The sequence below is a fragment of the Crocodylus siamensis genome, chromosome 14 (genome assembly GCF_052110815.1).
Source record: "Crocodylus siamensis isolate JL-2025a chromosome 14, ASM5211081v1, whole genome shotgun sequence".
In the NCBI taxonomy this organism is placed as follows: Eukaryota; Metazoa; Chordata; order Crocodylia; family Crocodylidae; genus Crocodylus; species Crocodylus siamensis.
In genome coordinates this window covers 1,891,737-1,918,689 of record NC_143408.1, presented here as the reverse complement: position 1 = coordinate 1,918,689, position 26,953 = coordinate 1,891,737, and the positions used below count along the sequence as shown (strand labels likewise).

General features: G+C 60.9%; 1 protein-coding gene across 4 annotated transcripts in view; it reads left to right on the top strand.

The window, feature by feature from the left end:
- Positions 1–15,934, top strand: part of GNG7 (G protein subunit gamma 7) — a 101,240-nt gene extending 85,306 nt beyond the window's left edge. For all 4 annotated transcript variants that reach the window (XM_090027966.1, XM_090027963.1, XM_090027965.1 and 1 more), the window contains 2 exons: positions 7,314–7,432; positions 10,958–15,934. In XM_090027966.1, coding sequence (XP_089884092.1) covers positions 7,352–7,432; positions 10,958–11,083 — 207 coding nt within the window. In that variant the 5' untranslated portion in view covers positions 7,314–7,351 and the 3' untranslated portion in view covers positions 11,084–15,934. The remainder of the gene's footprint in view (positions 1–7,313; positions 7,433–10,957) is intronic.
- The last annotated feature ends 11,019 nt before the right edge of the window (positions 15,935–26,953 follow it).

The following is a 26,953-nucleotide window of genomic DNA, read 5'->3' as shown; positions in this document are numbered from 1 at the left end:
GTGTCCAAGCAGCTTTTCTTTCCCCAGGCAGGCCCTCAGGAAGAGATCGGGGCCTTCCCCATGGCTTCTCCTTTTTGGAGAAGGGCTTGGCAAGGCCAACGATGCCAAGTGTTTAAATAGGGCCTTTTCACCTGGGGCAGCTCAGAGCTTAACAAATCCTCAGCCTCTGCAAAGGGGGCAGCTCTGTCCAGTCTACTTTGTAAAGGCAGAAACATGCATAAATTCACCTTGCCCAGAGTCCTACACGCTCTTTTTTTTCCCTGCAAGCCGTCCCCCTGCTCCCCCAAGCCATCCTCTCCCTCCTTCCCTGATCCTAAGCAGCTGCATCGTCTGTAGCAGGGGTGAGCTGCCATTGTAGACCAGCTGCCAGCCTTCCAGCTGTCTGGGCCCTTCTCTGAGCAGGTCTGGATACCCCCCGGGGATCAGAGGTAGCCGTGATCCCCTTGTCCGTGCTGACGCTCCTGCCAGCGCTGCACACAGGCACGGCACTGACAGGTGAGCTTGTGCATCTCCCAGAGCCCCAGTTCCTCTGCAGGGGCATGGAAAGTGTTGTGGGTTATCGGCTGGCTCCAGGAGAGTCAGGCTGATCAGGCTGCCTACCCCCACTGGGTTTAGGATGCTCCCTGCTTCTAGAGATGACCTTTTATCCCCAACACACAAGGTTAGAAGTGGGAATGGCATGCAAAGCAGTGAACTTTGCTCTTAGTTTCCCTGCAAGAGCAATGGAGTGAATTAGCACTTCCTAAGCACTTCAAAGAGACCTTCCCAGATAACCCAGAGGGCTGGCCTGTTTGATTGCAGAAAATGGATCTCCAAATCCAAGGCTGGCGTGAGTAGGTTGTTCAGGTACTGCTGTTAGCAGGTCTGGAAGATTTAGTCCAGAGCATCTAGGGTGGGAGCAGAGGTACCTTTAAGGCACAGATGTCAGAGGCAGCTCATTTTCAGTGGTAAAGATTTGTATCCTTGAAAGCCAAGGATCCTGGCTGGGGAGAGCAAAGAGTAAGGCCTAAAGGCTAAAATACTTCCAAGCCCCCTTTTGTTATACAGGCCATTCTGTGAGTTGCCCTGTCAACCTCCCTCGCCCTTTGCAATTAGCAGAAATTACCGGCTGCCACGGTAGTGGGTGGCATGAATTCTTGGCATGCTTGTCCTAAGCAGTTTGCTTTCTGCTGTCCCTGGAGCCACGGGTGATAAGGTGCAAAGAGAGGGCGCTCGGCCCATGGCACAGGCAGCTCTGGATGCTCCCTGCTGATCTGATGAGAGCGACGGTGACAAAGCAGCTTTTTGGCCGGCTCAGTCCTAATCCTGACAGACACTAAAAGGAGAGTTCTCGTTTCGCCCGACTCCTACTGGCCCTAATAGCTAGCTAATCTTTTCGTTCAGCAAGTGGCCGCGAGGGATGGGAATACAGAGACTGCCTGGACTGCCAGCCGGACAGCTCCGGCGCTGCACGCGTGCTCGTCTCGGAGCCCTTCGATGTAGCTTCCAAAAGTCCAGAACGCCATGGCCTGCCCGGGCACTGCCGGGTGGTCTCGGGGGGCCTGCTAGAAACACTTACAGACCAACGTGTCCGCTGTGCGCTCCCACTGATGCTGTGAGGATTATGGGAGCCGTGAGCCCGGGTCAGTCCCTAAGGCTAGGAACACACATCTCCTTTGTCCCTGGGCAAGTTGTGCCTGTATTTGTCCCAGAACAGAAGTATCCTGGGATCGGCGTGTACACACGTTGCTCTTCTAATCGGGGTTCCTGAGTGGCTGAATGCGCTGCTGCTTTCCTGCCATTGATTCAGTCATGCAGTCCCAGGATAACCATTCAGGCACACTTTGCAATCTCCCAGGATAAACTGTTAGGACTTTTTTTATCCTATGAACCTGTTTTAGGGTTTATCCTGGGACAGCGGACATGGACGTCTGATCAACTGTTCTCTGTCCTGGGATAAACCTTCTCAGGCACTGCTCCAAGCCGGCCGCTCTCGGAGGCGGAAGTGTTCTCTCCTCTGGAAAGCAAGGGGTACGAGATGGGCAAAATCCTGTTTTCAGGTCCTTTTCCCCCCAGCCTGGCAGGTCGCACCACAGGGCAACCTGGTGTCTTCCAGGAATCCAGCTTTCCATTGCCGGGAACCGTTCTGCCAGCTTCCCAGCTGGGGCAGCCCGCACAGAGGAGTGGCCCCTTCTGCCTCTCTCTAGCTCTGTGGCACTGTATTCAGGCTGCAGAGAACCGCAGTGACTTGTGCTGCCCAAACATTGTAGGCATTTCCCACGCTGGTTTGTGCCCGTGCATTGCTCTGTCTCCTCTACTCTGCTCCAGTAAGGCCAGGTGTTTGATGTAGCCATGCCAGTAGGTCAGAAATGTGGAGATGCAATCTGTGATGGACAGAGCTGAGCAGGCCAAGGAGCGCTGCCAGTCATGCCAGCTTTGCTTGTAGGGTCAGGATCGAGATGTGCTGTCCGATCCCACAAGCTGCCTCGCTGCATTTGGATTCTGCCCCGGCCCGTGACCCTGTCACGGTCACTCCAAGCACCTGCTGCATTTACTCGTTGTCCAGAGAGCCAGGTGGAGCGTCGTGCTGCGCTGTCGCACTCCAGCATGGAGGATCAGGAGTGCGGGTGGAGCAGCGATGAGCTGTTGCAGCTTGATGGCCCGACTGGGAGCCAGGAATTGTTCTAGCCTCGCCCGTGAGCTCAGATGAGACCCTGGTCCGGACCTCTGGTTCCCCATCACACTTCTTTCACCAAGATGCAGGCAGGACTGAGCTGGTTTGGTATGGTCTGCTTTGCCAGCGCTTCTGGCTTGCTAGTTTGTGCAGAACATAAGCTGTCATTAAAAACAGCCAAACTTCCCAGCTCGTAAGACTTGAGAGGAGATTTCTGCAAGTGTCACTCAGTGTCTGCTAGACATTGCTTATCTCAGGAATACTTATCTCACGACAAAAGCTGCAGAGTAGGAATTTTGCTGCCTTCCTGAAGCAGCCACATTGATTGGACTTATTCTGGGTAGAGCCCGAGTTGCACCACTCCTGTCCAGTGTGACCTTGTACTGTGACCCTGCAAAGACGAGCTGACATTTTCCCAGCACTTTGGAAATACCCAGCTCTCCAGAAGTGCAAAGTTATTTTATTCCAATCTCTAAGCAGAAAGGCTGTGTAAAAAAATAGTAGTTTAATCTATAAGTGCTTTGCCACTGGCATATAGTACATCATCTTTACTCTGATTGATTTTTTTCCTGGGGTTCTCGTATTTTGCTCTTCACAGTTCACTGCAGCTGGTAGTCTGTCTTATATCTTAATGCTGTGTGTTGTGATGCACTGCAGAAAAGGCACTGCCCTTCCCAAAGTACTCGATGAGCTGGATGGCCCCTCTGGAAGTGGCCAGTGTATCGCATCGCAGTGAGAAACTGGTCTGTCTTCACCTAAAGAGCCATACAGGTCTGCTGTCCTGCAGAGGAATGCAGCTAGGTGATGATAAAGGAAGCAGAAAAGATGCAAAATGAGAGGGTTGTATAATGCAAAGCACTTGCGGGAACCGGTAGCAGCTGCTGCCTTTGGTGACACCTGTGACCATACCGGTTCACTCCGAGTCCGCAGCCCTCGTTGTTTTGCTAGACTTGCTTGTAGAGAGTGTCTCCTATCTGAAAATGAACCTGCAAGCCCTTTTTGCTCCTGTCTTTTACTGGTACAAACAAGGCCTTGCAGGCTCACTACCTGGTTCTGTCCAGAAACAACTCTCCCCCATTCCTAAAGCCTGCGCGGGCACCAGAGAGGAAGGGTGCTTGTGCCTGAAAATTTGCAATTAGTATTTTTTTCTTCAAAAATCTAGTTGGTCTAATAAGAGAGATCACCTCTACCATGAGCTCTGATTCCTTTTGCCTCTAGACCAATATGACGACAACCTGGGTACCCGAGTCCTCCAGAGAGGACTTTTTCCTGACAGTCCTGTCTATTGGTCTTATAAATATATGCCCAGTAATCCTCTTTCTTTCTCACCTGCCCCCAGTTCTCTTTCTTTAGAGAGAGAAACCAGACATCTCTGATCAAACCCCAAGGGGAGCTGGCTGCCCTAAATCTAGCCATAGGAAGGGGGCAACCAGCCTGCCTTTCCCAGGGCCAGTATCACAGGAGTCTTGGCAATACTAGCAGTATCGGTACGAATTCATACATAGCTCTTAGCAAATCCATGGGCTTCCTTGAGCTGCGGCTCACAGAGTTGCATCACAGCCTGCTGGCATTTTCGTTCTGAGCATGGCGAAGGAACCGGGGATTCCTGTTCTGTCCCACCTAGAAACGCTGCCTTGGGAAGCAGCTTTTGAAGCCCGCTTGGAGGCTTTATGGGGGAAAGGGAGGAAGAGCACTGACTGCCTTGTTGGTTAGACAAGATCCAGTCTCGGATTGCGTGCAGCCTCGCTGGCTTGAACCCAGAGCATTGAGTCATCCAAGCAAAGGCTGAGGCAAGCACACATCTAGGCCAGTGGTTCTCAACCTTTTTTGCATCAGGACCCATTTGTAAACATCAGTGGCCAGTCCCGACCCCGTGCCCCTCACGCCCGACCTGCTGCCCCCGGCCCCCAGTCCCCCAGTGTGTGGGGCAGGGAAGGCCCCAGGCAGCTCCTTGCAGGCTGGAGCTCTGCCAGCCTGCAAGGGAAAACCCGCAGCTTCCCTTGTTTTTCTCCTTGAAAGGATAATCCATTTCTAAAGTTTGTTCACAACCTTTTTATACGTTCTTGTGACCCACTTTTGGGTCATGGCCCGTGGGTTGAGAACCACAGATCTAGAAGATTATAGGGATTATACTAAGGAGAGGCAAAGCTTTTGAGACCGCCACGTCCTGGTCTTGCGAGGGGAGCCTGTGGAGGACGGTTGGTTTGAAGTTTGCTTGAATTTCCAGCCAGCGGGGTGCCCCGACTTGCAGAGCCACAAGGGGATTTGGGTTCAGGACAGATCCTATAAACCAGCTGGGTTGTGTCTCTGCACGGGGCAGATCCTATAAACCGGCTGGTTTATCTGTCCTGCATTTTCTTTCCTTGAAAAATCAGTGTGTGAGGCAGTTTCTTCTTCTCCATCCCTGTTCCCCACCTCCCCCCTAAAAAGCCCGGCCTGCCCTGCTGAAATGCGATTGCAGACAATTTCCCCAGTAACTGAGGGCTCGCTGTGTTGCTCTGATGAACATGTTCCACCAGCGAGGAGGTGGGAGTTTTCCAAGTCGAGTCCTTTCTGCTGGCAGGCGGAGGAGCCCAACAGCAGAATTAGTAATGTTGGCTGAACCACCCATTTGTTTTTCTCCAGCCTCAAATATAATGAAATTCATGAGTGGAATTTGTCACGGAGCTGAACGTTTGGCGAGGATCGCACGCGTCTGCCAAGCAAAACAGGCCCGGAGAGTGCCGCTTTGGTCTATAATGCACCCTTTTAAGGGCTAAATATAGCTGAGACTGTTTGAGCTGCATAAGCATATGCAGTGGGACAGATGCCCGCTTTTTCCCCCCCTTAAGCAGAGCGGTTTGGGTCTGCTTTGAAGTTGCCCAAGTTGGAAAGAGCTGCAGCGGTTTCTGCGGGCTAGGGGGCTGGCCATGGGTCTGGGAGCAGGGCTCGCAGTCACCTCGGGCTCTGGCCTGAGTGCTTTTAAGGTCGGCCATGCTTCCCGGGGCTTGGCAGCCAGGACGGGGGCTGCAGGCAAGGAGGCCACACTGACGCCCTGCTCCCTCTCTTCTCCGTCCCCCTCATTTTCCTGCAGGTCAGGGCTGAGTCGCCCTCGGCCTGGGCAAAGGTACGACTTCGAAGTGCACCTCAAATTGCCATGCGAGTATAGATGCTGCCGGCGGGTGCTGGGCATCTGGGGTCCAAGCAGGGCTGGCCACACAAGTCCGGCTGAAGCTGTGGCAAAGGTTAGCGGGGTGTGCGTGCTGCCGGACAGCTCCTGTGCCAGGGACTTCAGCAGCAAAAGCAGGGCTGTTTTTACTGGCCTCGTGGGCAGGTTTCTGCCTTCTCGAGCGTTAGGGTTGCGTGAGGATTGTATGGCAACTCCAGCTGCAGAAATGCAGCCAGCCCCCTCTGCAGATTCGTTCTGATCCCAGGGTAGCCCCGGAGGCAGCGCAAAGCCGGGCGACCGGCAGGTGAAACCCAAGGCTGCGCTGTGCTGAGGGCACCGCGTCTGTGCTGCACAGCCGAGCCCTGCAAGCTGCTACTGAAGGAGTCTGGTCGTGTATTTGACCTTCAGAAGCAGCGCCAGGGCTCGGTCGCTTCTGCGGTCCCATTCGGGCAAAGCTGCAGTGCTCCCCAACCCCCGAGGGGACTCCCCCGTTGAAGTCAGCAAGGCAGTGCCTTCCCATTGCTCCTCTGACTCCAGGTCACAGCCAAGTTTTCTGAAGTGAGGTGTCTCCCTGGGCTTCCTTCCAGCCAGAGGACGTTGCTCTCCTCTGCTCGCCTTTTGCATTCAGTTGAGCCCTTGTTTTGCAAGGTTTTGTGCAAGATCTCATCTGCGAGTCATGCTGCGAGTATCCCAGTAACAGTTCTGCAGCCGCTTATCAGCCTGACCTTGTTTCTGCACGCTGCAAGCAGCACTGGCCTCCTTTCTGTGCCCTGCCTGTCCTGGGCGTACGTACGAGTCTTTGCTGCTCCTGTCAGCCACATCGTCCCCCTCCTCTCCATCGATGAGCCATCTACATTTACACCCCGGTGGCCTCCCTGGTCTCCCTAGCTTCATTTCTGCCTTGCTCTGCTTTAAAGGCACCAGCTGGAAAATCCCCCTTTGGTGGGAAGGTTGGCATGCACGGGTATCATGGCAGGGCTGAGGGGTCTTGGGCACCACTCGCAGTATATCAGCAGAGCAGAGGTAGGCTGGGAAGAGCTGGAGGGCCAAGTATCAAACTAGATCTATATGTGTAGTGGGCAAGATAAGCACTGGTTGCAGCCCCCCCATCTGCCAAACCGTCCGCCTGAGAGTGTTGCCTTTTGGATTAATAATTGTCCCTGCTCCAGCCTGTCTGCTTCAGCTGCTTTGCTGTTAAGGGTGTGGTCAGTTGGAGGAGAGGGACTGTTAGGAGGTGGGGGGCACCCAGGCCTGGTGCTAAAACCCCAAGTAAAGGGGATTTTGAAGAAAAATCCCAGGTGACACTAAACAAAAGTGCCCGGCCCTGAGCCAGAGGGTCCCCTCCCACGCAGCACCATGGGCCTCAGTGCAGCCTGAGCCACTGTCTCGTGGGTGTTGTGTGAGATTTGGGTGCACAGCGGCGAGGCCTTGCTGCCCCGGGGCTCTCCGCAGCCATCGGGAAAGCTGCGGCATGGAGCGAACCAACCTTTCTCCCCTTTGCGCTCTCTCTAGCGTTCTCGAGTGCCGGGGCCCGGAACCGATGGCAGACAATGTCAACAACTAACAACATAGCACAGGCCCGGAAGCTGGTGGAGCAGCTCCGCATCGAAGCCGGGATCGAGCGGATCAAGGTGAGACAGGCACTGGGAGGGCCACGTTTCCCAGGGGGGTGGGGCGGGGTGGGGAGAGGGGCCTGCATGCAGTGCCCACGAGTCCATCCCAGCGCGGATCACGGGAACCTCCTGCTGGCGCACCTCCCACGGCTGGGAAGTTGTTTTTGAGCCATGCCAACCAAGGGCAGAGTTGAGAAGCGGGTTCAGATCTGCCCCCAGGGTAGTGCTCCAGGTTACAAGCCAAGGGACAGCACTAGTTTGGAGCAGAGGCAGAATTACTCCATTTTTCTTGGCTCTCACCACTGGGAGACCCCGAAGATCCAGGCGTGACTGCTCTGGCATGGACTTAGAGCATGTGTCGGTGAAGGCTGCTGCTTACAGGCATGTCCACATCCACGCTATTCGGGAGGGCACGTCCCACCCTGGGTACGGATGTCACAACTGGCTTTTAACCCAGCGACCTCAGCATGCACGTCAGCTCAGGCTCCCTGCCGAGCGAGGAACCAGGGGCCTGGACAGGCTCACGTCATGCCGGTGCTGCTCCGGGGTCCTGGGCTTGCTTGCTTCAAGCGGTCTCGGGTAGGCGGATATGCGCATGCAGGCTGGCAGCATTGACCGTGCTCTGCCCTGCCTTGGCACAGACCGCTGCAAAGGCTCCCCGCACTAGAGTTTCTCAGTGCTTGCTGCTCCTTAGGCTGGAAGCTAAATACAGCATCTCTCTGCCTTGGGTGTGAGGCATCTCGTTCTAGCACTACAGTGCTTGTGCAGGGGTGGTTCGGGTCCTCTGGGCACCCTGTAGGTACTTGTGTCTGGTCCCACGGGGGTCCCAGCGGGCAGCCAGTGCTGCAGGGTAGCTACCAGCTTGTGGGCTGTCTCCTACCAGCCCACTTGCTCCTGAGTTTGTAGACAAGGCAGGCCTGTCCTCACCTGCTCCCAGCCCCCTCCAGCCTGCAAACAAGATGCTCAGGGTCATTCCTGGAGGCCTTGCTTTCCTCGTGTACCACAGAGGAGCCACGTTGTCCAGCTGTGCCCAGCACCACTGCCTCTACCCCGAAGGGTTTGCTTTGTCTGCAGGGCCCGGTGGGCTGTAATCAAATGTGAGAGGAGGAGGTGGAGGTGGGGGCCGAGTGCCGGGATCTGCTCCTGAAAAGTCCCCTCCCGTCAGCAAGAAAACCCTGTGGGTGTCAGCAAAGGAGCCAGTAAACCCTCAGACCTTGTGCATTTAACATGCACCAGCTCCTCCCGGCACAGAAATGAAATGCTTTCTGGTTGCAGAGCATTTTCTTGGACTCCCAGTTCCCGCTCCTTTCCCCGAGAGAGATTCATTGGATGCGTGGGAAGGGCAGCTGCTGCTGGGAAATCCTGTTTTTTAAACCCCGCTTGAGGTTTCGGAGCTGTTTTTGGGGCCCCGGTTTCCAGACTCCGGTGATGCACCGTCTGAGAGGCCCTTCTAGGGACGACAGAGCAAATTACAGGGCTTCCCCGGCACAGACACTGCTGACTCTCCAAGTATTACTAAGCGGCGGGTCGGAGACTGTGCCTGGCGCTGCGCTGGGGGCGAGGGGGTACTTACCTCCCTCTGGACACGTCACTGACTGCAGACGCTGTGCTGAGAGAGAGCAGCAGCAGCCAGCCTCTGACATGTCACTATTTAGGGCAGTGGAGAAGATGCGCTGGCCCCGCCAGCTTGCAGAAGACCACTAAGCCACAAAGCAAACCCGGAGCAGAAGTCCATGTGCCAGCCCCGGGGACACCAGAGCAGAGGCCTGAGGGGTTGTCCCCTCCGGGCTCCTTCCTCCAGCTGCTTCTCCCAAGGTTTCATAGCTAAAGTTACAGGAAGTCAAGTCATGTTTGTAGTGCAGCCCTGGGGCAGACTCATGTTCCTGGGCTGAGGAGGAAGGCCGGCTGCCTGGGCAAGCAGTTTGCAGAGCTTTGCCAGCAGCCTGGATGGCAATGGGTGCCGCAGATTGATTTTAATTTGCAGCTTCTGGCTCTAAGCTGAGTGAGAGGAGAGGGACAGACCCCCAAGGCCCTCGTTTTCATGCATAGCCTGGACATGCCGACGGGAGGGCTCCAGCTGGAGCCTGACCCCAGACGAGCATCTGGCTGGCGCAGCTGAGCTGGCCTGCGTGGTGAGAGCAGAGTGCCCTGTGTTCCCTGGCACCGGGCACTTCTGTCCGTGCTACATTTGGGACCTGTGCTGAGTTTCCAGGGCACCTGCTCTCACACCACTCCTGCTGGAGTCGTCGTCCTCCCCGGCCCCTCACCCCGGAAGTCGTATCACAGCCTCCCGTGAAGCCCGCGTGGTTTAAGCTGGAGTTGCGACCTTGTCACCTGCTGCAGAACAGATTGTTCTCGTCTTCTCCCAGCAGATCGGGGCTGTATGTTCAAGCACGAGCTATTTAAAGTAGGTGCTAGGCACCTGCCCTGGTTTGCAGACTCCCAGGGCTTGCTTTATTAATAGAGCGTTACAGTAGCGTCTGGGGAGTTCGGGCGAGGTTGGGTTGATCGCAGTGCAGCCGTATAGGAAGAGGCTGCCTGCCCTGTAAGGTCTGCAGCCTAGCCAGGTAAGGGGAAGAAGTGCCAGGCAGTGTGTTTCGGCAGCAGGGGGTGTTGAGGCACAAAGGAAAGGACTTCCCAACGCCACAGCGTCTGTAGCCAAGCCAGGACCAGGGCCTGGGTCTCCTGCCTCCCTATTCACTGCGTCCATCACAAGGACATAAAAGAAGCATTCCTGGCAGCGAAGCATCTCTTGCTGGCGGCGGGTCCAGTTTGCAGGGGCAGGCTCTGCTGTTGCAATGGAAGCCTGGAGCCAGGACAGTTACAGCTCTGGCAGGTCGTGTCTGGGGCCAGATGTGTGACTGGGGATGTCGTGCTCCAAAATGGGTAGCAAAGGTGTCGGGGTTGGTTGGCTGCAGTCTCCAGAGCTGCTGCAACCTCCTGGACTTCAGCCTCGCCCCACGCCCCAGCTTCCAGCGCCTGAACTGTGCATCTCTGTCCTCCCTCCTTCCCCTCGCGTCCTCGCCGGGCCATCACTCCAAGTTCTCAGAATAAATCTTGGAACTAAAATAAACTGAAGCCTAAGTAACAGTGTCTGATGGTTTTGGTGCTGTGGTTTGAAAGGCTCCATTTTTAGCAGCGAAGAATGGGCACTTTCAGAGATGCGCATTCCTTCTCCCTCGTCTCCCCCAGGAGTTTTCCAAATGAGAGAATTTCTCATGGGAGACGGAAGAAGCGTCTCTTAAAAACGGGCACCCACTCTGCAGGGCTTTCCCCTGCCTCGGTTTCCCCTTTTCCATTTCTGATCAGTTGTGCAAGTTTCTGTTGTGAAACCTGGGACTTGTGACAACTTCTCTCCGGCAGCGCAGCCTGGGATCCCCAGCCACGGGTCCTCCTAAGCATGTGAGACGCTCTGTGGCCTAGGGAAGGGTCAAGCGTGGCTGCGCCTGGGCTGAGAGCTGCTGTGCAAGCCGGTGGGGATGCCCCCGCATTGTTGCTAACCCTGCTGTGTGTCTCTCTTCTCTTTTTCTCCGAACATTTTAGGTCTCCAAAGCATCTTCTGAGCTAATGAATTACTGTGAGCAGCATGCCCGGAGCGACCCGCTGCTGGTTGGAGTGCCTGCCTCAGAGAATCCCTTTAAGGACAAAAAGCCTTGTATCATCCTATAGCTTTTCCCCCTCCCGCGCGCGCGCTCTCTCTCAGGCAGGGCACCGTTCTGTACCGATTTAAACCAAGTCACACATGTACACCTGCACGGAGGGGGAAACACTACATGTTGGATTCAAGTAGACCTTGCAGTCTCCCAAAGTGACAGTATTCAGACAGGGGCTTGGCTGCGCTGCGCAAGCTCCAAACCAAGAGAGAGGCCAAATTGAAAAAAAAAAAAAAAAAAAGCAAGGTGGGGGGGTGTTTTTAATACAGTGATATTCTAATTTTGGCTTCCTGGGGTGGGTGGGGGTTGGAGGAAGCAGATTTTAACCGCATTTGCCAATGGGATGCAGAGCCTCAGACAGACTTTGACCTTTTGAAGGTGCTCTGGGCAAAGCTCCAGGTGGGGTTGGGTGGAACGAGGGATTCCCATCAGCGCTCTGGTTCGGGAGAGGGGACGAGAGTCCAGTTTTATAAACAGCAGCAATCTTTTTTTTTTTTTCTTCCCCTTTCCAAAAAAAAAAAAATTGATCTAGCTGAATCGAAAATTACTAGAGCAGGGGGGTGGGCAGTGCCATCGTAACGCGGGATGGGCGTGGGAAGCTTCCTCTTGGTGAAACGCAAGCCCCGGCTCAGAAACGCCCAGTGGCTGCGTGGGATCTGTAACGAGGGAGTCGGGCCGGGGGGCCGAGGCGTCTCCGGGCACCTCCCAGCCATGAGCGCTGCAGCAGCTGGCACAGGACAGGGTTTGGCCCCGGGCGCTGGGGACGGAGGCATTGAGATCTTGTGACCACAGCTTGGGGGGTGAGCTCTGTGTGTTGTTCCCACTATTTTCCCAGCAGACTGGCAGTGGGGAAGGGGGGAGGGTTGGGGTCTGTAGCGGGTGGTGGGGCTTTTTCTGTGCAGTAGACTATGGAAACTTCTAGCCAAGCCTTTCTGAGCATAGGTCCAGAACACTAGAACTGCTGGCCGGCTCCTGGGACTCTCCCCTCTCTCCGTCCCTCCCGATAACCAGTAATGCAAGGAGTTTTGCATTCACCCCTGTTAATTGTAGGATGGGGCGGAAGAGGGGGCGGCAGTAAGGCAGCAGAAGAAGTGTTGCATTCACGGTTCCCATCCCTTGCAAAGCGTGAGCGCCGTCGGCCCGAGCTTGGCCCATGTAACGCCGTGCGCCATGATCCGGGAGCGAGCCCCCCATGGAGAGGCCAGCTGGCGTGCCCGTGAGTGCTGGTCCTGCCCCTTCCCGCCCTTGCGGGCTCTTACCGTGGCACGGAGGTCCTCAGCCCTCCTGCTCCCCTGTGGTGCAACCCCAATGGTGCTTGGGAGAAAGATCTGAGCTCAGGGAAGCCCTGCCACCTCTCCTGCGTAGTTAGAGCTACCCACCCAGCACGTGTCCTTGGGTCCCTTTTTATAAGAACCCGGCAGAAATCCCAATAGTCTCCACTGAAGCAGCAGATTTGCTCACCAGCTTCTAACACTGTAGACGAGAGACTCTGTCTAATACCATTAGCTTTATCTAATAATCGGGTAGACCTGCTTCTACAGAGGACAGCCCAGCTTTCTGTGGCTAGGACTGAGGGGCAGAGAAGTGCTCAGTGCAGAAGGGAGAGGGGTGGATAAGCCTCCTAGGCAGACCCCCTTAGTGCTGGTGTCTTGGATAGAGGTGGCTGATGGATCCAGGCACATGCCAGGGGCACCTGACGCGTGGGGCAGTCAGTTCATCTGCATCTTCACCCAAGTTTTGGTCCAAATTGTGTGCAGGGAAAGGCTCCCCCCACCCATCCCGGGAGGTCCATCTCACCAAGCCCTTGCCCCAGCATGCTGGGTCTGGTTTCCATCGCTTCTGTACAAGCGTAGTGTCACATTTTGGGCCACTTGCGATGCCGACAGGCCAGGGCCAGTGTCCCAGCGCCAGTCCTGCCTGTGCACTGCCAAAAGGGGATGCCACGGGCTCAGCCTTCCCCGAGACCCTGAGGAGGTCGGGCTCGTGGCTCTTGGAGGCCTGCTTTGAGTGAGGGACTGGGACTGGCCTTTTACCGGGACAGCAAGCAGCTTGGTCCAGCACCGCCAGGGTTTTGGCCACCTGCTCTCAGAAAGCAAACGTGGGGTTCCTGGGTGGGGGGTGCCAGCTCTGGAGCTGCCCGCCGTTGTTTGCTCGTGGTGACTCGCTCCACGGGGAGTGTTGCCCTTTGTCCCTCCCAGATGATGAGATTTGCTGTTTGGGGAAAACCAGCTCACCCGTGTCAGCCCCCCACCAGGCCACCCCCAGCTCCGGGTTGGCAGCGCCAGCTTTGCGTAGGTGAGGGGCTTGTGGATCTGTCCCGGATCCTTCACCCTCCGCTCTTTTCTTACGTCATTGCTCACATTTTTAAGCAAAAGTTTTTAAACGAGGACTTCATGTTTTTAACACTACCCCAGTCCATCTCGCTGCCACCCTGCGGGATCTCTGGAGTCCCGCGCTGAGCCCAGGTGTCCCGGGTTCTGGTCCTGCCATCCGCTAGCAGCTTTGCCCCTCGTTGCCCCTGCTGCACAAGACCTTCCGCAGGGCCGCGCTGCCTTGGCACTGCTCCAGGACCGTCCGGCACACGTTGCTTCCTGTGTCCGGGAGACCCAGCGAGTGTCCCCCAGCCCCCCGAGCGGGTCTGCGAACCAACAAGAGATCCCTTGTAGTTTTCCTTCTCAGTCCAAGCGATTTAGGCTCTGTCAGTCGCCGCGCCCATAGCAAGCGCTGTCCCCTGCGGCCGGGTCATCCCTCGACCATGGGGGCTTCCCCCCTGGTTCTTAATTTAGTCCAGCTCCAGCCTTATTTTTCTACTTCGGATTTGCTGATTCTTCCTCTACGTTAGAGAACAGTGCATGGTGCTATAGCTGGCGCTCCGGGCAAGCCCAGGAGTCGCAGGTCAGCCACGAGCCCCGGGTCCTTCATTTGCGTGGCAGAGGCCACCGCGGGTGCTGCTCACCCAGCTGCCCGCAAGGGACGCACCAGTGTCATCGGGTCTTGCAACCTGATGAGTCTGCCCAAAGCTCCGCTCCCCACAGCCCCCCTGCACCCCCCGTCGTCCCTTCCCCAGCGCCCCGTGGAAGTGTCCCGTGTCTGGCCCAGCCCATTGGCATGGTCACTGCTAGTCATCGTGGTGCGTGGGCTCTGCCGTAGGCCGTGCCCTGCTGCTGAATTCAGCTGGGTGCAAAGCACCGACTGTCTGCCCGGCGTGCCCACCTGGCTCCTCCATCTGCACCAGGGTGGGGGTTGGCAGGTCACTTGCATGCCAGCGCTGCCTTGGGCTGTGTTATCCCCACATGCAAGGGCCGGGCACAGTTCTGGACCAGCATGCAGTTGGAGGAGGACGCGGGGGGGGACAGGACCTTTAGCCTGGGGGACACGTGCCCAGCCGGGAGCCCGCTCCCTTCACGCTGCCCCATGAGAGCTATGCAAAGCAGCAGAGGCAGGGACAGTTTCAGGCTCCCCTGCTCCTGGCACCGTTGTCTCGAGCATGTCCTGGGCAGCTGGGAGCCCCGCTCCAGCCTCCGGTGCAGGCAGAGATGGCAGAGGCCCCTGCGCTGGGGGGACTGGCCTGGCTCTGCAGGGTGGTAGGAAGGAGCCGGCTCGGTTGCTTGGGGGCGGTGGGGGGCCGGCTTCCCCATTTTGATCCCCCCCTCCCCATCCGAGTCGCACAGTGCTCATACCGTAGGTGTTTTTGTATCGCATAAATATCAGTGCCGGTTCCAGTAGCTGCTTGTACTTTGTCAGTGCATTTGCCAAAAAAGAAAAAAAAAAAAAAGAAAAAAAGACACTTTCCGGACTTTTGAAGTGCTCTGAACTGTGAAGCGCGGGGGGCGGCTCCTCTCCCCATCCCTCATCGTGGTCAGGCCACCAGGGCCTGCCCAGCACACGCTCCACAAAGGTCTTTTCTGGGATGTCAGCCCCCCGCCCAGATTGGCCTCGAGTCCCTCTCGCGTGCGGCAAAGCCGTCGCCAGAAATAGAAGGGCGAGGGACTGAAAGAGAGGGAGGGTGGGCGGAAGCGGAGCGCCTGTGCCGTCTGCCAGCCGCGCGGGTCCCGGGGCGGAGGGAGCCCGCAGGCTCCTGTCCTTGTGGACCCGCCGGGAGGGAGCGACAGCTCCGCCAGCCCTGGCTGCAGGGGCGGCTGGTGCTTCGGCCTGTGGCCAGAAGGATCAGGCCCCCCCAGCCTCTTGCAGGCACTTGCTGCCGGATGGGCACCAGCCGCGTGGTCATCCGGGGCTCAGAGCATCCCCCAGTGTGGCCCCAGTGCTTTGCCCCCACAGGGTGCAAACCGATCCCTGCTCCCCTTAGGATAAGGCAGCTTCCCTCCTCTCGCCTGCCCGAGCCGGGCGTATGCTACCAGGGGCACGGCTCCTTAAACATCCCGGCTCCAGCTGCGTGGGGCGAGAGCTTAAGAGTGATGAAGTCGGTGCCCCGGCAATGCCCATGTCGCTCAGTCCCTGGCCCTTTGAGCAGCCCAGCCGAATCCCTCTTCCCTGTTGCGAGTACCTAAAAAGTCGTCTCTGTTAACAAGAGTCAAGGCGACCGCATCCGCCCCCTCCGCAGGAAAAGCCACACGTCGGGTCCCTTGCGCTCTTCACTTCTCTCTCTGGTTTATGACTCTTCTTTGCCAAACTCTGATATTGTTGCCAAACGCCAATCGAGGTTTGTAAAGACTGTCCTTTAGGAAGTAATCGGTGTCCGTAACGTAGGTTCTTCATAATGTCTGCATTTGGGGATCTCCAATTAATTTTTATTTCCCCCCTTTCTGGTGTGCCATAGACCAATTTCTTGCACAGTGTTTAATATTTTGTGGACTTGTTGTTAAAAAGTGACTTGATAACACAATAAAAAGGCTCACTTTTCATTTTACCCAGCGTGTTGCGCCTCCTGTCTTCCCCCTTCCACCGCGTGCCCAGGACACTGGCCCCTGCTCCTCCAGACCGTGTCTGCACGGCAGGATAAGTTCAGCACCAGTTGTTTGAACTGCCCCGCTATGAACAGGGCAATTCAGCTTCCATCTGCGTGTGCCCCGTGGTATATTTTTATCCTCTGCAAACTTCCCGGGGATTTCTCAGCTCCGGGGTGGAGTGTGGCAGCTGCTAGCACCTGGCAGCGGTCATGCTATGCAGCATGAAGGGGGAAACGGGGTGAGCAGTGTGCAGGGGGGCTGCAGCACCCTGGTCCTGACCCCAGGTACCCCTTAGCCTTCATCCCCCAAAGGCTGCGCTATTTCCCGCGGCCCTGGGAGCAGAGAGAACAGCAGCCCATTGCATGAGCTAAATCAACCCCACCGATACAGCGTGGGAGCACTGCATGCCTGGCCTGATATGCAGTCCCCCTTGCTGGTCTCTTCTGGAGGCCCAGGACCCAGCTGGGCTGCGCTTCTCCATCCCAGCTCCAAGTTTCTGCAAGCACTGGAGCTGAGGCGGGGCCCAGGTGCGGCTGTGTCTCCGGTAGAGATTCGGGGCCACCCGGCGTGTTGTGGGCCTGGACAGGAGCCAGGATCTGAAGTGGGTTCTCCAGAGGCGTGATGGCTCAGGTTGGGGTTTGGTCTCCAGCCATCCCCAGTAACTTAAACCCGAGAGCGTCAGGGATTTCCTTCCCCTTCTGTCCACCCCACGGTGAGACAGAGCCCCCGCGCCAGGGCAGTGGGCCAGACCTGCGCCGTGCATGTGCAAGGTGCTACTCGATTAGGAGGTTGCACAGGCCTAATGGAGCTGGTGTCTCGTCTTGGCCGTGCTCCAAGTGTCCCCAGCAGCGTCGGAGCCAGAGGAGGGGAGCCCTGGTTGAAGCCACCTCTCCTGGATGCTGCCCTGATGCCACGGCAAGGTAGGTGCTCAGATTGCCCCGCGCGGCTGAACCCCAGCAGCCGGCCTGTGCGAGGCCGCAGATGCCCTGCAGCCCAGCCTGGCTTGCATTCCCACCCGCTCCTCCAGCTCCACGTCCTGCACCGGCATCCTTCCTGCCTTCCAGGAACAGTGGGATCCAGGGCTCCGAGCCACGTCCCAGGTCGGGAAGTCCCCGCAAGGACCTGCCGCCTTTGGCTTCTCCATGTTTGCAAGGCAAAACCCCCTGTGTCGTGGTGCCATTCATGTGACCCCGCGGGGCCGCAAGTTCTGCTACAGGCTCGGCCTGACCCGCTGCCCACCCTTGGGCAAGTCCCTGCATCTCCTGGGGCCTTGGCTTTGAAGTGGGACAAGCCGGTCCTTGCCCTCTGGCCTCCTGCCGTGCGCTCGCCCTGCCAGGCTCGGGGTAGCGGTGGGGCAAGAGGCCGTGTACAGCTCCGGGTCCCAGGCCCGCCAGCGCCTGAGCGGCCCCGGGTGGTATCCGTCCCAGTGCAGGGCGCCAGGCCCCGTGCCCAGCCCAGAGGTAGCTCCGGAGGAGCTGGAGCCTCCTGCCAGGCGGCAGCTGGGCGCAGCACAGGGGCTTCCCACGTTCCTGGGAAAAGCGGCCGGATCCTGCCATAGGGAGGAGGGTGGGCTGGAGACGGGCTGCACGGGCCGGCCTTTCGTTTCTTGCCCTCGCGGGAGGAGTTACTCTTCTCTGAAAAGGGAAGTGTCTATTGTCCTGGTGCTCTCCTTTCCCGCTCCCTGGCCTGGCTTCCTGGAAGCCCCTGCACCAGGCGACGCCGCCTCTCCTGGCACCAGCACGTGCGAGGAGCAGGGTGTGCAGGGGGACACGCGTTGCTTGGTTCGTGGGTGCATCTGATGCAAACACCGCGCTACGCGTGGTTGCTGCCCGCCGGAGCGAGGCTGTGCCAGCCCCGGCTCCGGCCGCCGGTGGGCCCGGCATTCAGGGCACTGCGCTCAGGGCCAGGGCAGGGCACGGAGCTGCACCAGCGTCATCAGGATGCAGCAGACGCTGCTTTCCACTGGCATAAGGGACACAGCAGGCTGTCAGCGCAGCCCTGGGCAGGGGTGACCCCTCCCTGCCTGCCCAGAAGTGCCCCCCAGAGCCTTGGCTGTAAACCCCCAAGGTAAATTGCCCTGGGGCAGATCCCATCTGTCCACATCTGTTCAGCGAGGTGCGGTGCAGGGCTGTGCCGGCACAGGCCACGTCCCTGGTCGCAGATAGGTGACCCCGGCTTGCAGCAGGAGGTGCAGTTCCCTGGGGCCTTTAGCTCTCTATGGGCTGCTGTTTGCAGCTCCCCCTGTGCTGCCTGGTCCCCCCCACCAGTGCCATCTCACTCCAGGGACATGCCTTCTCCCTGCCCCGGCCCCATCTGCCCTACCCGTCTCCCTTTATAAGGCTGTTGTCTTTGCCTGGGCTCCTCTGCCAAGAGAAACCTGGGGCTCCGCCGGCGCGCCAGCCCCCTTTCCTGGCAGGCCGCGGGCTGGGAACAGCTCAGCCCGCGCCCGCCCTGGCAGGAATGCACCCTGAGCAGGAGGCCGGGGCTGGAGCTTCCTGCGGATGCCTGGAATAGCTGGGATTCCTCAGCGTCTGTCCCGAAACGTTGGGCTGGAAGCTGCTGGGAGCTGGAGCTCTTGGCCTGGAGGCAGCCAAGGCCGCGGCTAGAGGCGCAGTCTGTCTGCAGGAGGCTGGGTCTTGTCCTCCGAGCCGCCTGCTGTATCCCCCAGTTGCCCTGGCCTTCAGCTCCTGCACGTGGCACTGTCATCCATCTAGGGAAACTGAGGCACAGGGGCCGCAAGCAGCAGTGGGCAAGGAGCACTGCTTCGGGGTGGCGGGGTAGGACATGCCACTAGAGGCAATGTGGCCGCTCCAGTTGTGCACGCAGCTGCATGCACATGTGTGCATTGTGCCCGCACGAGGGCCACACTCCCGCTCTTTGTGCAGCCAGGCCTGGCCTGTCTGAGCCAGGGGCATTGTGCAGCCTGTGGGTCTCAGGAGCCCGGGGACTTGCTTGGGGCATTGGCCTCTGGCTCCAGACTGAGCAGGGCCCTTGGAGGAGCTGCGCAGAGGCCAGTCCCAGGCCCCCCAGCCCCGTGTCGGTGCAGCCCCTCTCCCTGACCACACTCCCGCACGCTGGCTCCTGCCCCGGCTGTTCGCCAGCCACGTGAGGAGCTCGGGCCAGGCGCCAGGGCGTTTGGGAAGCCGCCGCATGACGCCACCCCACAGCCCTGGGGCGTGATTCAGCAGGGCTGGCCCATCGCAGAGACCCCCGCTCCTTCCTCGACTCCGCTCCTTCCTGGATCCGTCGCACGGCGGCTTGGCTCCTGCCTCCGGAGGCTGCCAAGAAGCTGGGGAGGGGGCAGACGTCTGCCGCCCTGGCCAACCCCTCCTGCAGCCTCCCTTGAGGCAGCCGGAGTAGCTCTGGTGCCAGGCTCAGCCCCCCTGCAAGGGGCTGGGGGACAGCGGCTGGGAAGTGGGCGCGAGGGGCAGAGGCAGGGGCCGGGCTTGCAGAGCTGGATGCGAACGGCCCTGGGCCCCTGCACCTCTTGCAACGCCCCCCTCGGCGGCTTCCCCGGCTGGTACCAAGCGTCTGGCACCAGCGGGCAGAGGTGCAGAGCCCTGACTTGTCTCATCTCCTGCCTGGCGCTTCCTGGAGCTGAGGAGCCTCTGAGGCCTCTTGCCTGACCTCCCAGGCCTTTGGCAGCTGGAGCCTGCGGAGACCCACGCGGTCTGCGCCTCTCCCTGCATTCGTACAGGGGAGCCTGGACCCCAGCACCCTGCCGCTTCTGCCCCCAGCCCTTCACCCCGCCCGATCCCAGCTTGTCCCTGGCAGCGCAAAGCTGAAGGCCGCGTTCCCGGGTGGCAAAGAGTGACCCCCAGTCCTGGCCCTGGGGGATCCGGGAGCCTGGCAGCTCCAGGCGTGCGGGGCAGGGCGTGGGCAGACCCCGCTGGCTGCGCTCCCAGCCCCGGCTCGGAGACGCAGCGCGGGCGCTAGAAGTTGCTGATGGAACAAAGCTCTGAGCCGTTGCTAAAAATAACCCTCCTTGTTCCTCCCCGGCCTATTTTTAGCCTCTGTGGCTATAATTATCCGCCCTTGGCGTCGTCGGAGGCTAGGAACCTCGGCCTGCCCCTGGTCGGCTCCACAAATAGCCGGTGCCCAGGGCCGGGGCAGAGCCAGGGAGGCTGCTCCGTAGGTACCAGGCCTCCATCAATGGTCCCTTCATTTGCTCCCAACCGGCTGCCCCGGCCCTGCTTCTCCTGGAGCCAAATCCCGCGGGGGGGGGCAGGGAGGAAAGCACCCTCCTGGCTCTGCTGAGGCCCCTCGGGCTGTGCCCTCACCCCCCAGCACTGACAGCCAGTTCCTCCGTGTGTGTCCTCCCTGGGTGTGCTTGAGGTTAGCACAGGGGTGTGTGCATGTATTCGCATGCACGGCCGTTTGCATGAGTCTGGCCACACGTGTGCAGGCATGTTTGCGAGTGCAGGCGTGTGTGTGTGTGCGCGCGCTCATGCGCATGCACGGACTAGCAGGCACAGGTGTATGCAAAAGCCTGGGCACGTGGGTATAGGCGTGTTTTGCACGTGCAGGTTGGTGTGGATGTGCTTTCATGCATGTGCAGCTGTGCACACAAGCACGAGTGTGTGCATGCTGGGAATAATGGGTGTGCCAAGCTCCGTGCAAAACTTGCCTTTTCCCTCCCCCTACCATGTCGCCTCCGGGGGCCCCGTGCCCAAGCCCGCCCAGCAGTGCTGGAGGGACCCGGGCACCCACACGTGCCGTGCGCACCAGCTCCGTGCCGTGCCATCCTCACTGGTTTCCTGCAGCTGCACCGGGCACAGCTGGCACTGCACAGCTGGCAGCACATCCGCCCCTTAGCAGGGGGCCTGTGGCTGTGTCTGGGGGGCGGGGAACGCATCTCCAGCATTAGGGTGAAATCTTCCGTGCAGGGGCCTCTGACTTCCTTGAGTGGCCCATGCAGGGCCTGATCCTGCCCTCAGTACCTGCTGAGCAGCAGGATCAAGCCCACAAACACCCCCAGTCCCCTTGGGATGTGCCTGCTCTGGGGCCTGAGTGCTGCGGCCGAACTTGGTCCCATGGGCAGCCCTGGGAAGGGAGCAGGGCGCTGAGCAAGGCCGGGGGACGGGTGCTCAGGGCTTCTTGACTCTCCCCGGGTCTCACGGGACGGGGTATCATTGCTGTGCCCAGTGCAATAGCCATCCCAGGCCAGCACATCGGGGGCCCAGTGGCTGGAGCAGGCGCCTGGGCCTGGGTCCATGCCCAGCGGGGAGCACAAGGCCCCGGACATGGGACTGGGCACCAGGACTCCTGGGTCCGCACTGCCGGGGCTGCCTGCTGCTGGTGGGCAGGCCTTGCCCCGCGTGCTGCCCCTCTCCCAGGGTGGCCCATTGTCTCCCCGTCTGCAGCCATCTGCCCCGTGCCGGCCTGGCCAGCTGGCGCAGCACCGGGGGGGGGGCAGGGACATCTGTGCCACCCCAGGGGGAGGCAGGACTTGATATTTGGGGAGGCTACTCTGCAGCCGCCAAATACTCTGCTGGACCTCAGCCCCAGCCCCTCCTAGCCTGGCCTGCATTGGAGGGTCCCATCCCCTGCCCCGTTCATCTTCAGCCCCCACTCCCCCTCACATGGCCCAGCCTGTCTGGAGCAGCTGGGGCTTTGCTCCCAGCATTGTCATGCAAAAAGGAACCCCCCATCCCGGTCCAGCAGCTGTCGGGTCCAAGCATTGTGCAGCCCGACCCCGTAGCACGTGCTGTGCTGCCCCTGCGACCCTGGGGCCTCATCCAGACTGGGGAGAAAGGGCAGAGCTGGAGAGGAGGCAGGAACCGGCAGTGATGGATTACCTGTGGGGACCGGAGCAGGGCAGGCAGGGAGGGGCCGGGATTTTCCAGCAGGACTCTCGGGCTACAGGCCACGTGGGCACAGCAGGTCTGCCTGCAAATCCACATGCGTGGCTGCATTGGTGCGGATGCACACGCGTGGCTGAGGCGTGCACTGCCAATGGAAACTCATGCAGAGCGCAGCGCTCCGGAGGTGGGGGGCTGCTCCTTTCTCTCCCTGGCTACTCCCCATTTGACCGGACAGGGCAGAAAGGTGGTGGCATGTGCGCCAGGCCGGGTCTTAGGTCAGCTGCAGGCACCGGGCGCGGGCTCCCAGGCTGCCTCTGCCCTGATGGACGTGAGGATGCAGCTGCCTCCCAACTCCCGTGGCTTGGGGCTGGCAAAGCCTGGGGGGTCTTGGTCATGCCTAGACTGGATGCAGCAGCACTTGCAGGGACCTGTGGGCCAGGACTGGGGTCTCCCCCTCCCCTGGGGAAGCAGGAGGGAGCTGGGGGGCGAGGGGCAGGTGGGTGCCAGCCGGGTCATGCCAGCAGGCCGCAGATGCTTCACTTCCCAGCTGGGAAGGGGGCCAGACTCAGAGCATTTGTGCACCCCCCACATCCTGCTGGCACAGGCATAAGTGTGTGTGCAATACCTTCCCTTGCTGTCATACATGTGCACACGCATGCACTGACACCCCCCCCTTCCCTTACTCTCATTAGCGCACATGTGCACCTACACACATGCACACAGCTTCCTTGCTGTCCTACATGTGTGCACACATATGCACGCACACATATACACACACCTTCCCTTGCTCTTGTGCACACAGGCATATTATCTGCTATGATGCATGCGCACACACACACTTGCGCACACACCTTCCCTTCCTCTCGTACGCCCACATACACACACAGCTTCCCTAGCTCTCCTGTGCATGAATGGCCACGCACATGCACACACACACACTTTTCCTTGCACTCATGCACACATACACGCACACCCATTTCCCTTCCTGCTTGCATGCATGTGTGTCCCTCCCCTCCCATCCCAGAGCACTGACCCCAGTGCCTGGGTCGCGCGGGCAGGGAAATGCGAGCCCCCCCACCCCGCGGCCCTGGCACCCGCTCGGAGCCGACACGTGCTCACCCGCCTGCGGGGTCGGAGGTTTCCAGTGGAAACTCCCTCCTCGTGCGAAGGGAAGGGCTGCGCGCGGCCCCCAGCTCCCCAGGGGAGGCCCCGGGGGTGCAGCGCGGCTGTGAGTGATGGGAAGCGGGCCCAGCCCTGTCCCCGCACCCCCGCCTCGCTCTGCCCGGGGCTGGGCTGGAAAAGTACAGGCCGCAGCATCCCACGGTGCGCGGGCAGAGGCCTGGGCTCCCCGCTCAGCTGCCCAGGCTGCAGGGGCCAGGCTCTGGCTCAGTCGAGCCCAGTCCAAGGCTCTCCCCTACCCACACGACCCCACTGCTGCCCCTGGACCCTCGCCCGCCTCCGCCTGCCCCGGCCTGCAGCTGGGACCCCCTCCCGTGCAGCCCGGTGCCCCCCTCTGCCCTGCGAGGAGGGGCTGGGGCTGGGGCCGGCGCTGGCTCTGGCACGGGGCCGCAGGGCTCGGAGCGTTTCCCTCCGCGGCACCGGTGCCAAGAGCAATAGCGCTCGCCCGGCTGTTCAAAGGTGACCGTGCCCCTCCCGGGGCTCGGCCCCCTTCCTGCACCGGAGGAGCAGCTGTGTCGCACCCAGAGGTGGCTGCGGCCCTTGGGCGGTAGCTAAGAGGGGCGGGGGGGTCTTCAAGGCGACAGGGGTAGGGGGTCGCGGCCAGGTCCGGCCCCCGTGACCGCGGGGCAGGGGCAGGGGCTGGGGAGGACGTGCAATGGTGGGCAGGCATTTTGCAGGCCCCCCACGCAGTCCCCTTTCTCTCCAGCCCAGGTGGTCCACCTTTGGCTGCCGCTTTGGCCCTGATGTGACCGACACCCGGGCCCCGCCAGCGGCCGTGAGCTGGCCGGATCCACCCCCCGCTTCCGCAGCCGCCCGGGTGCGAGGCCAAGCCAGGCCTGGCCGGGGCTGGGAGGGGGCCGCGGGGCGGCTGGTTTCCCAGGGAGCGTGGGGAGCTTTCATCTCGGCGGTCACTTCCCGCACAGCTGCAAAAGCAAAGGACAAACAAACACGGGCTGGGGCGGGCGCGGGCCTGAGCAGCCGGGGGTCGCCCGGACCATCCCGCGCGGCTGGGGGCACCGTGCCCACGGTGGAGCACGGCTCCCGTGGGCCAGCGCTGGGGGGGCCGAGGGCTCGGCTCGGCCTCGGGGCCCTGACGCCTGCATCAGCTGCGGCCTGGGTCTGAGCGGGACGTGGGCCTGGCTGGGGGGAACAAACCCAGGGGTCCGCGCCGCGGGTCCGAGCGGCAACATGCCCCGGCTCCATGGCGCCGGGAGAGCCAAGGTTGGCGCGTCCTCCGGGGGGGGGGCCAGGAAGTCGCCCTGCAGCGCACGCAGACACACAGATGCGGGGACAGACATGCAGGGGCACGCACAGATGCACACGGGCATGGTTGTGCGTGCACATGTGCAGGCAGAGATGCACACGTGCCCCCCATGCTCCCAGGGGCGCATACACACACACACACACACACACACACACAGAGCACATGTGCACCCCCGTGCTCTCAGAGGCACACGCAAATGCACGCATACACACATACACAGATGTACACGTGTGCAACCTATGCTCTCAGGGCACACACACGCACCCCTGTGCTCTCAGGGTACACGCACACAAGGGCACGCACATACACACACACTCCCCAATCCCCACTGGCACACTGCCTGGCACTGCCACCCCTTCACCTGCTCGCCAGTGCCCAGGACACCGTGTCCCAGTCCCGCTGGACCTCGTGCCCTGGCTGCCAGCCAGGCCCCGCGGGAGCCGCCTCACCCGATCCCTCTGACCCACTTCCCAGTAATCTGCCCTGCAGCGCGGACGCCTTGAGCTCCGGCTGCCGGGAGGAGGGGGTGGGGTGCTGCACGGGGCCCCGGTCACCCCATCCTGACCCCTTGGGGCTGGGGGCATGGGGGGGGCAGGGGAGGGGAGCTTTGCTGTGGCCTCGGGGAGCTGGGCACATTGCCTGGCTCTGGTGCCCTAATCACCAAGGCCACTAGCCCAGCCCCAGGGCTTAGCACCAGGGCCTGGCTCTGGGGGAGCGCAGAGGTGCTGGCAGGTGACAGAGCAGGCCTTGTCCGTGCTGCCTCCAGCCAGTGCCTCAGTTTTCCCCTGCTGTGAAATGGGCTCCAAAACCCCTTCCATCCGGGCACCAGCGCCTTTCTCCCGGGCTGCGTTTCCTGCTTCCTCCTTTCTCCCCGACCATGCCCTCCCCATGCCTGGCACCCCAGGTGCCGGCAGCCACGTGGCAGCTTCTGCCAGGCTCCAGCACCCATTTCCCTGCACTGAGCACCGCGGAGCCCCACCCCAGCCCTGGGCAGGCAGCCCGGCCCGGCCTGTCACGCGAGCAGGGCTTGCCAAAGCACCGGGGCCGGCTGTTCCCGGGGCCCCGCTCTCCCCGGGCAGCCGCTGCGGGCACCACGGCCCACGGTGCCTGGCCCTGGCTCAGCACTGGGCACAGACCTGGGAGCCAGGACCCCAGAGGCCTCTGGCACCAGCCTCAGCATCGGACCCTGGGTCCCCGGAGCTGGGATCTCGGGGAGCGGCTGGTCCCTGCGCTGGGCTTTTCCCATCCCTGCCTGTGTGGGCCTGGTGCGAGGCCAAGCTGGGGGGGCGGCCCCAGGCTTCCCCCTCTCCTCCCACCCCCGAGTCTGGCGGCTCCTCCTGGCCCGAGCGTCGGGATCCTCCTGTCTGCTGGACTTTCGACAGCTGGAGTCGGGCCCGGTGGGCGGGCGCGTGGAGACACCGACCCTCCCGAAGTCTCCCGTCTGGGTCTGGGGGGCTGAGTCAGCGCAGGGAGCCCGCGGAGGACAGGGCAGGTCCCTGAGTCACGCTGGCTGCTTCCTGCCCGGGGGACGTGGGTGGTGCCCGGCAGGACCTGCGGCCAGGGCCGAGGGCACCGGGAAGCCTTCAAAGGACACGGGACCACGCGTGGGCAGGCCGCATGCATGGGTGCGCGGGTCGGGGATGCACGCGTGTCCCCTGGACTCGTGCTGCAGGCTCATGGGGGTGGCAACCCTGGGCTTCATGACATGCCTGCGGCCACATCTGCCTTCACACACGTGTGCACATGCACCCATGTGGGCACGCGGGGGGGTCTTGCCGCTGCGCCGGCCGGCTGAGATCCCGGGGCCCAGCAGGGACAAGAGCACACCTTGACCCCTTGCTCCGCTGACCGGCAGGGCCCCGGGATGCTGCCCGGCGCCGGCCCCCGCTGGCTCCACTCCCGGGTCTGGCAGCACCGGAGCGCGAGGCGCAGACAGTGGGGCTCTGTGCACCGCGCTGCTTACACAAGGTGTGCGTCTGCCCGCAGCCCCGCACCGGGGCCAGGCTGCCGGGAGGAAGGGAGACCCCTCACATGCATCCAGCCCCTGCCTGGGGCACGGGGCAGCACGGCCTGCACGTGCTGCCCCGATGGGGGTGCAGCTGCGGGTGGGATGCAGCGATGCATGGGAACCGTTGCACTGGCACGCGTGTGGCGTTGGCACGGACATGCCCCCTGCCCTCCGGACCTGCCTCTGCACCCCAGGGGCAATCCCAGGTGCAGCTGGGGCTGAATCTGTGCCAGGAGGCCTCCGCTGGGCTGGCCCTGCTCAGAAAGTCCTGCTCAGGGCATGGGATCCTCGCCCGCCCCCACACCTGGCACAGCCCGGGGAAGCCGCTGACTCAGCTGCAAGGAGGGGTGATGGGCGGGCGGGGGGGGGGTGCTGCACACAGAGCAAGGGCTTCCCTTGCTCCCCCAGCCCCAGACTGAGGGCATGACAATGACCCCTCCCATGGCTCCCATGGGACACGGGTGCCCGGACTCCTGGGTTGCACATGCCTGTTCCCACGTGAGGCAGGGGGACCCGCCGGTTCCCACGTCCCCTCCGCGGCCCGGTGAGGGGCAGAGGTGATGGGGGGGGCAGAATTGCATCACTTTCTCACGGTGTTTCCGGAGCCGGGGGCAGAGGCAGGGCCTGCTTGGGCTGGGGGGGGGTGCTCAGCTGCTAGAGCCGGGCTGCCCGCGCCTCCGTCCTGGGACGGCGCCAGGTTCTCCCAGCGCCGGGGAGCGCCGCG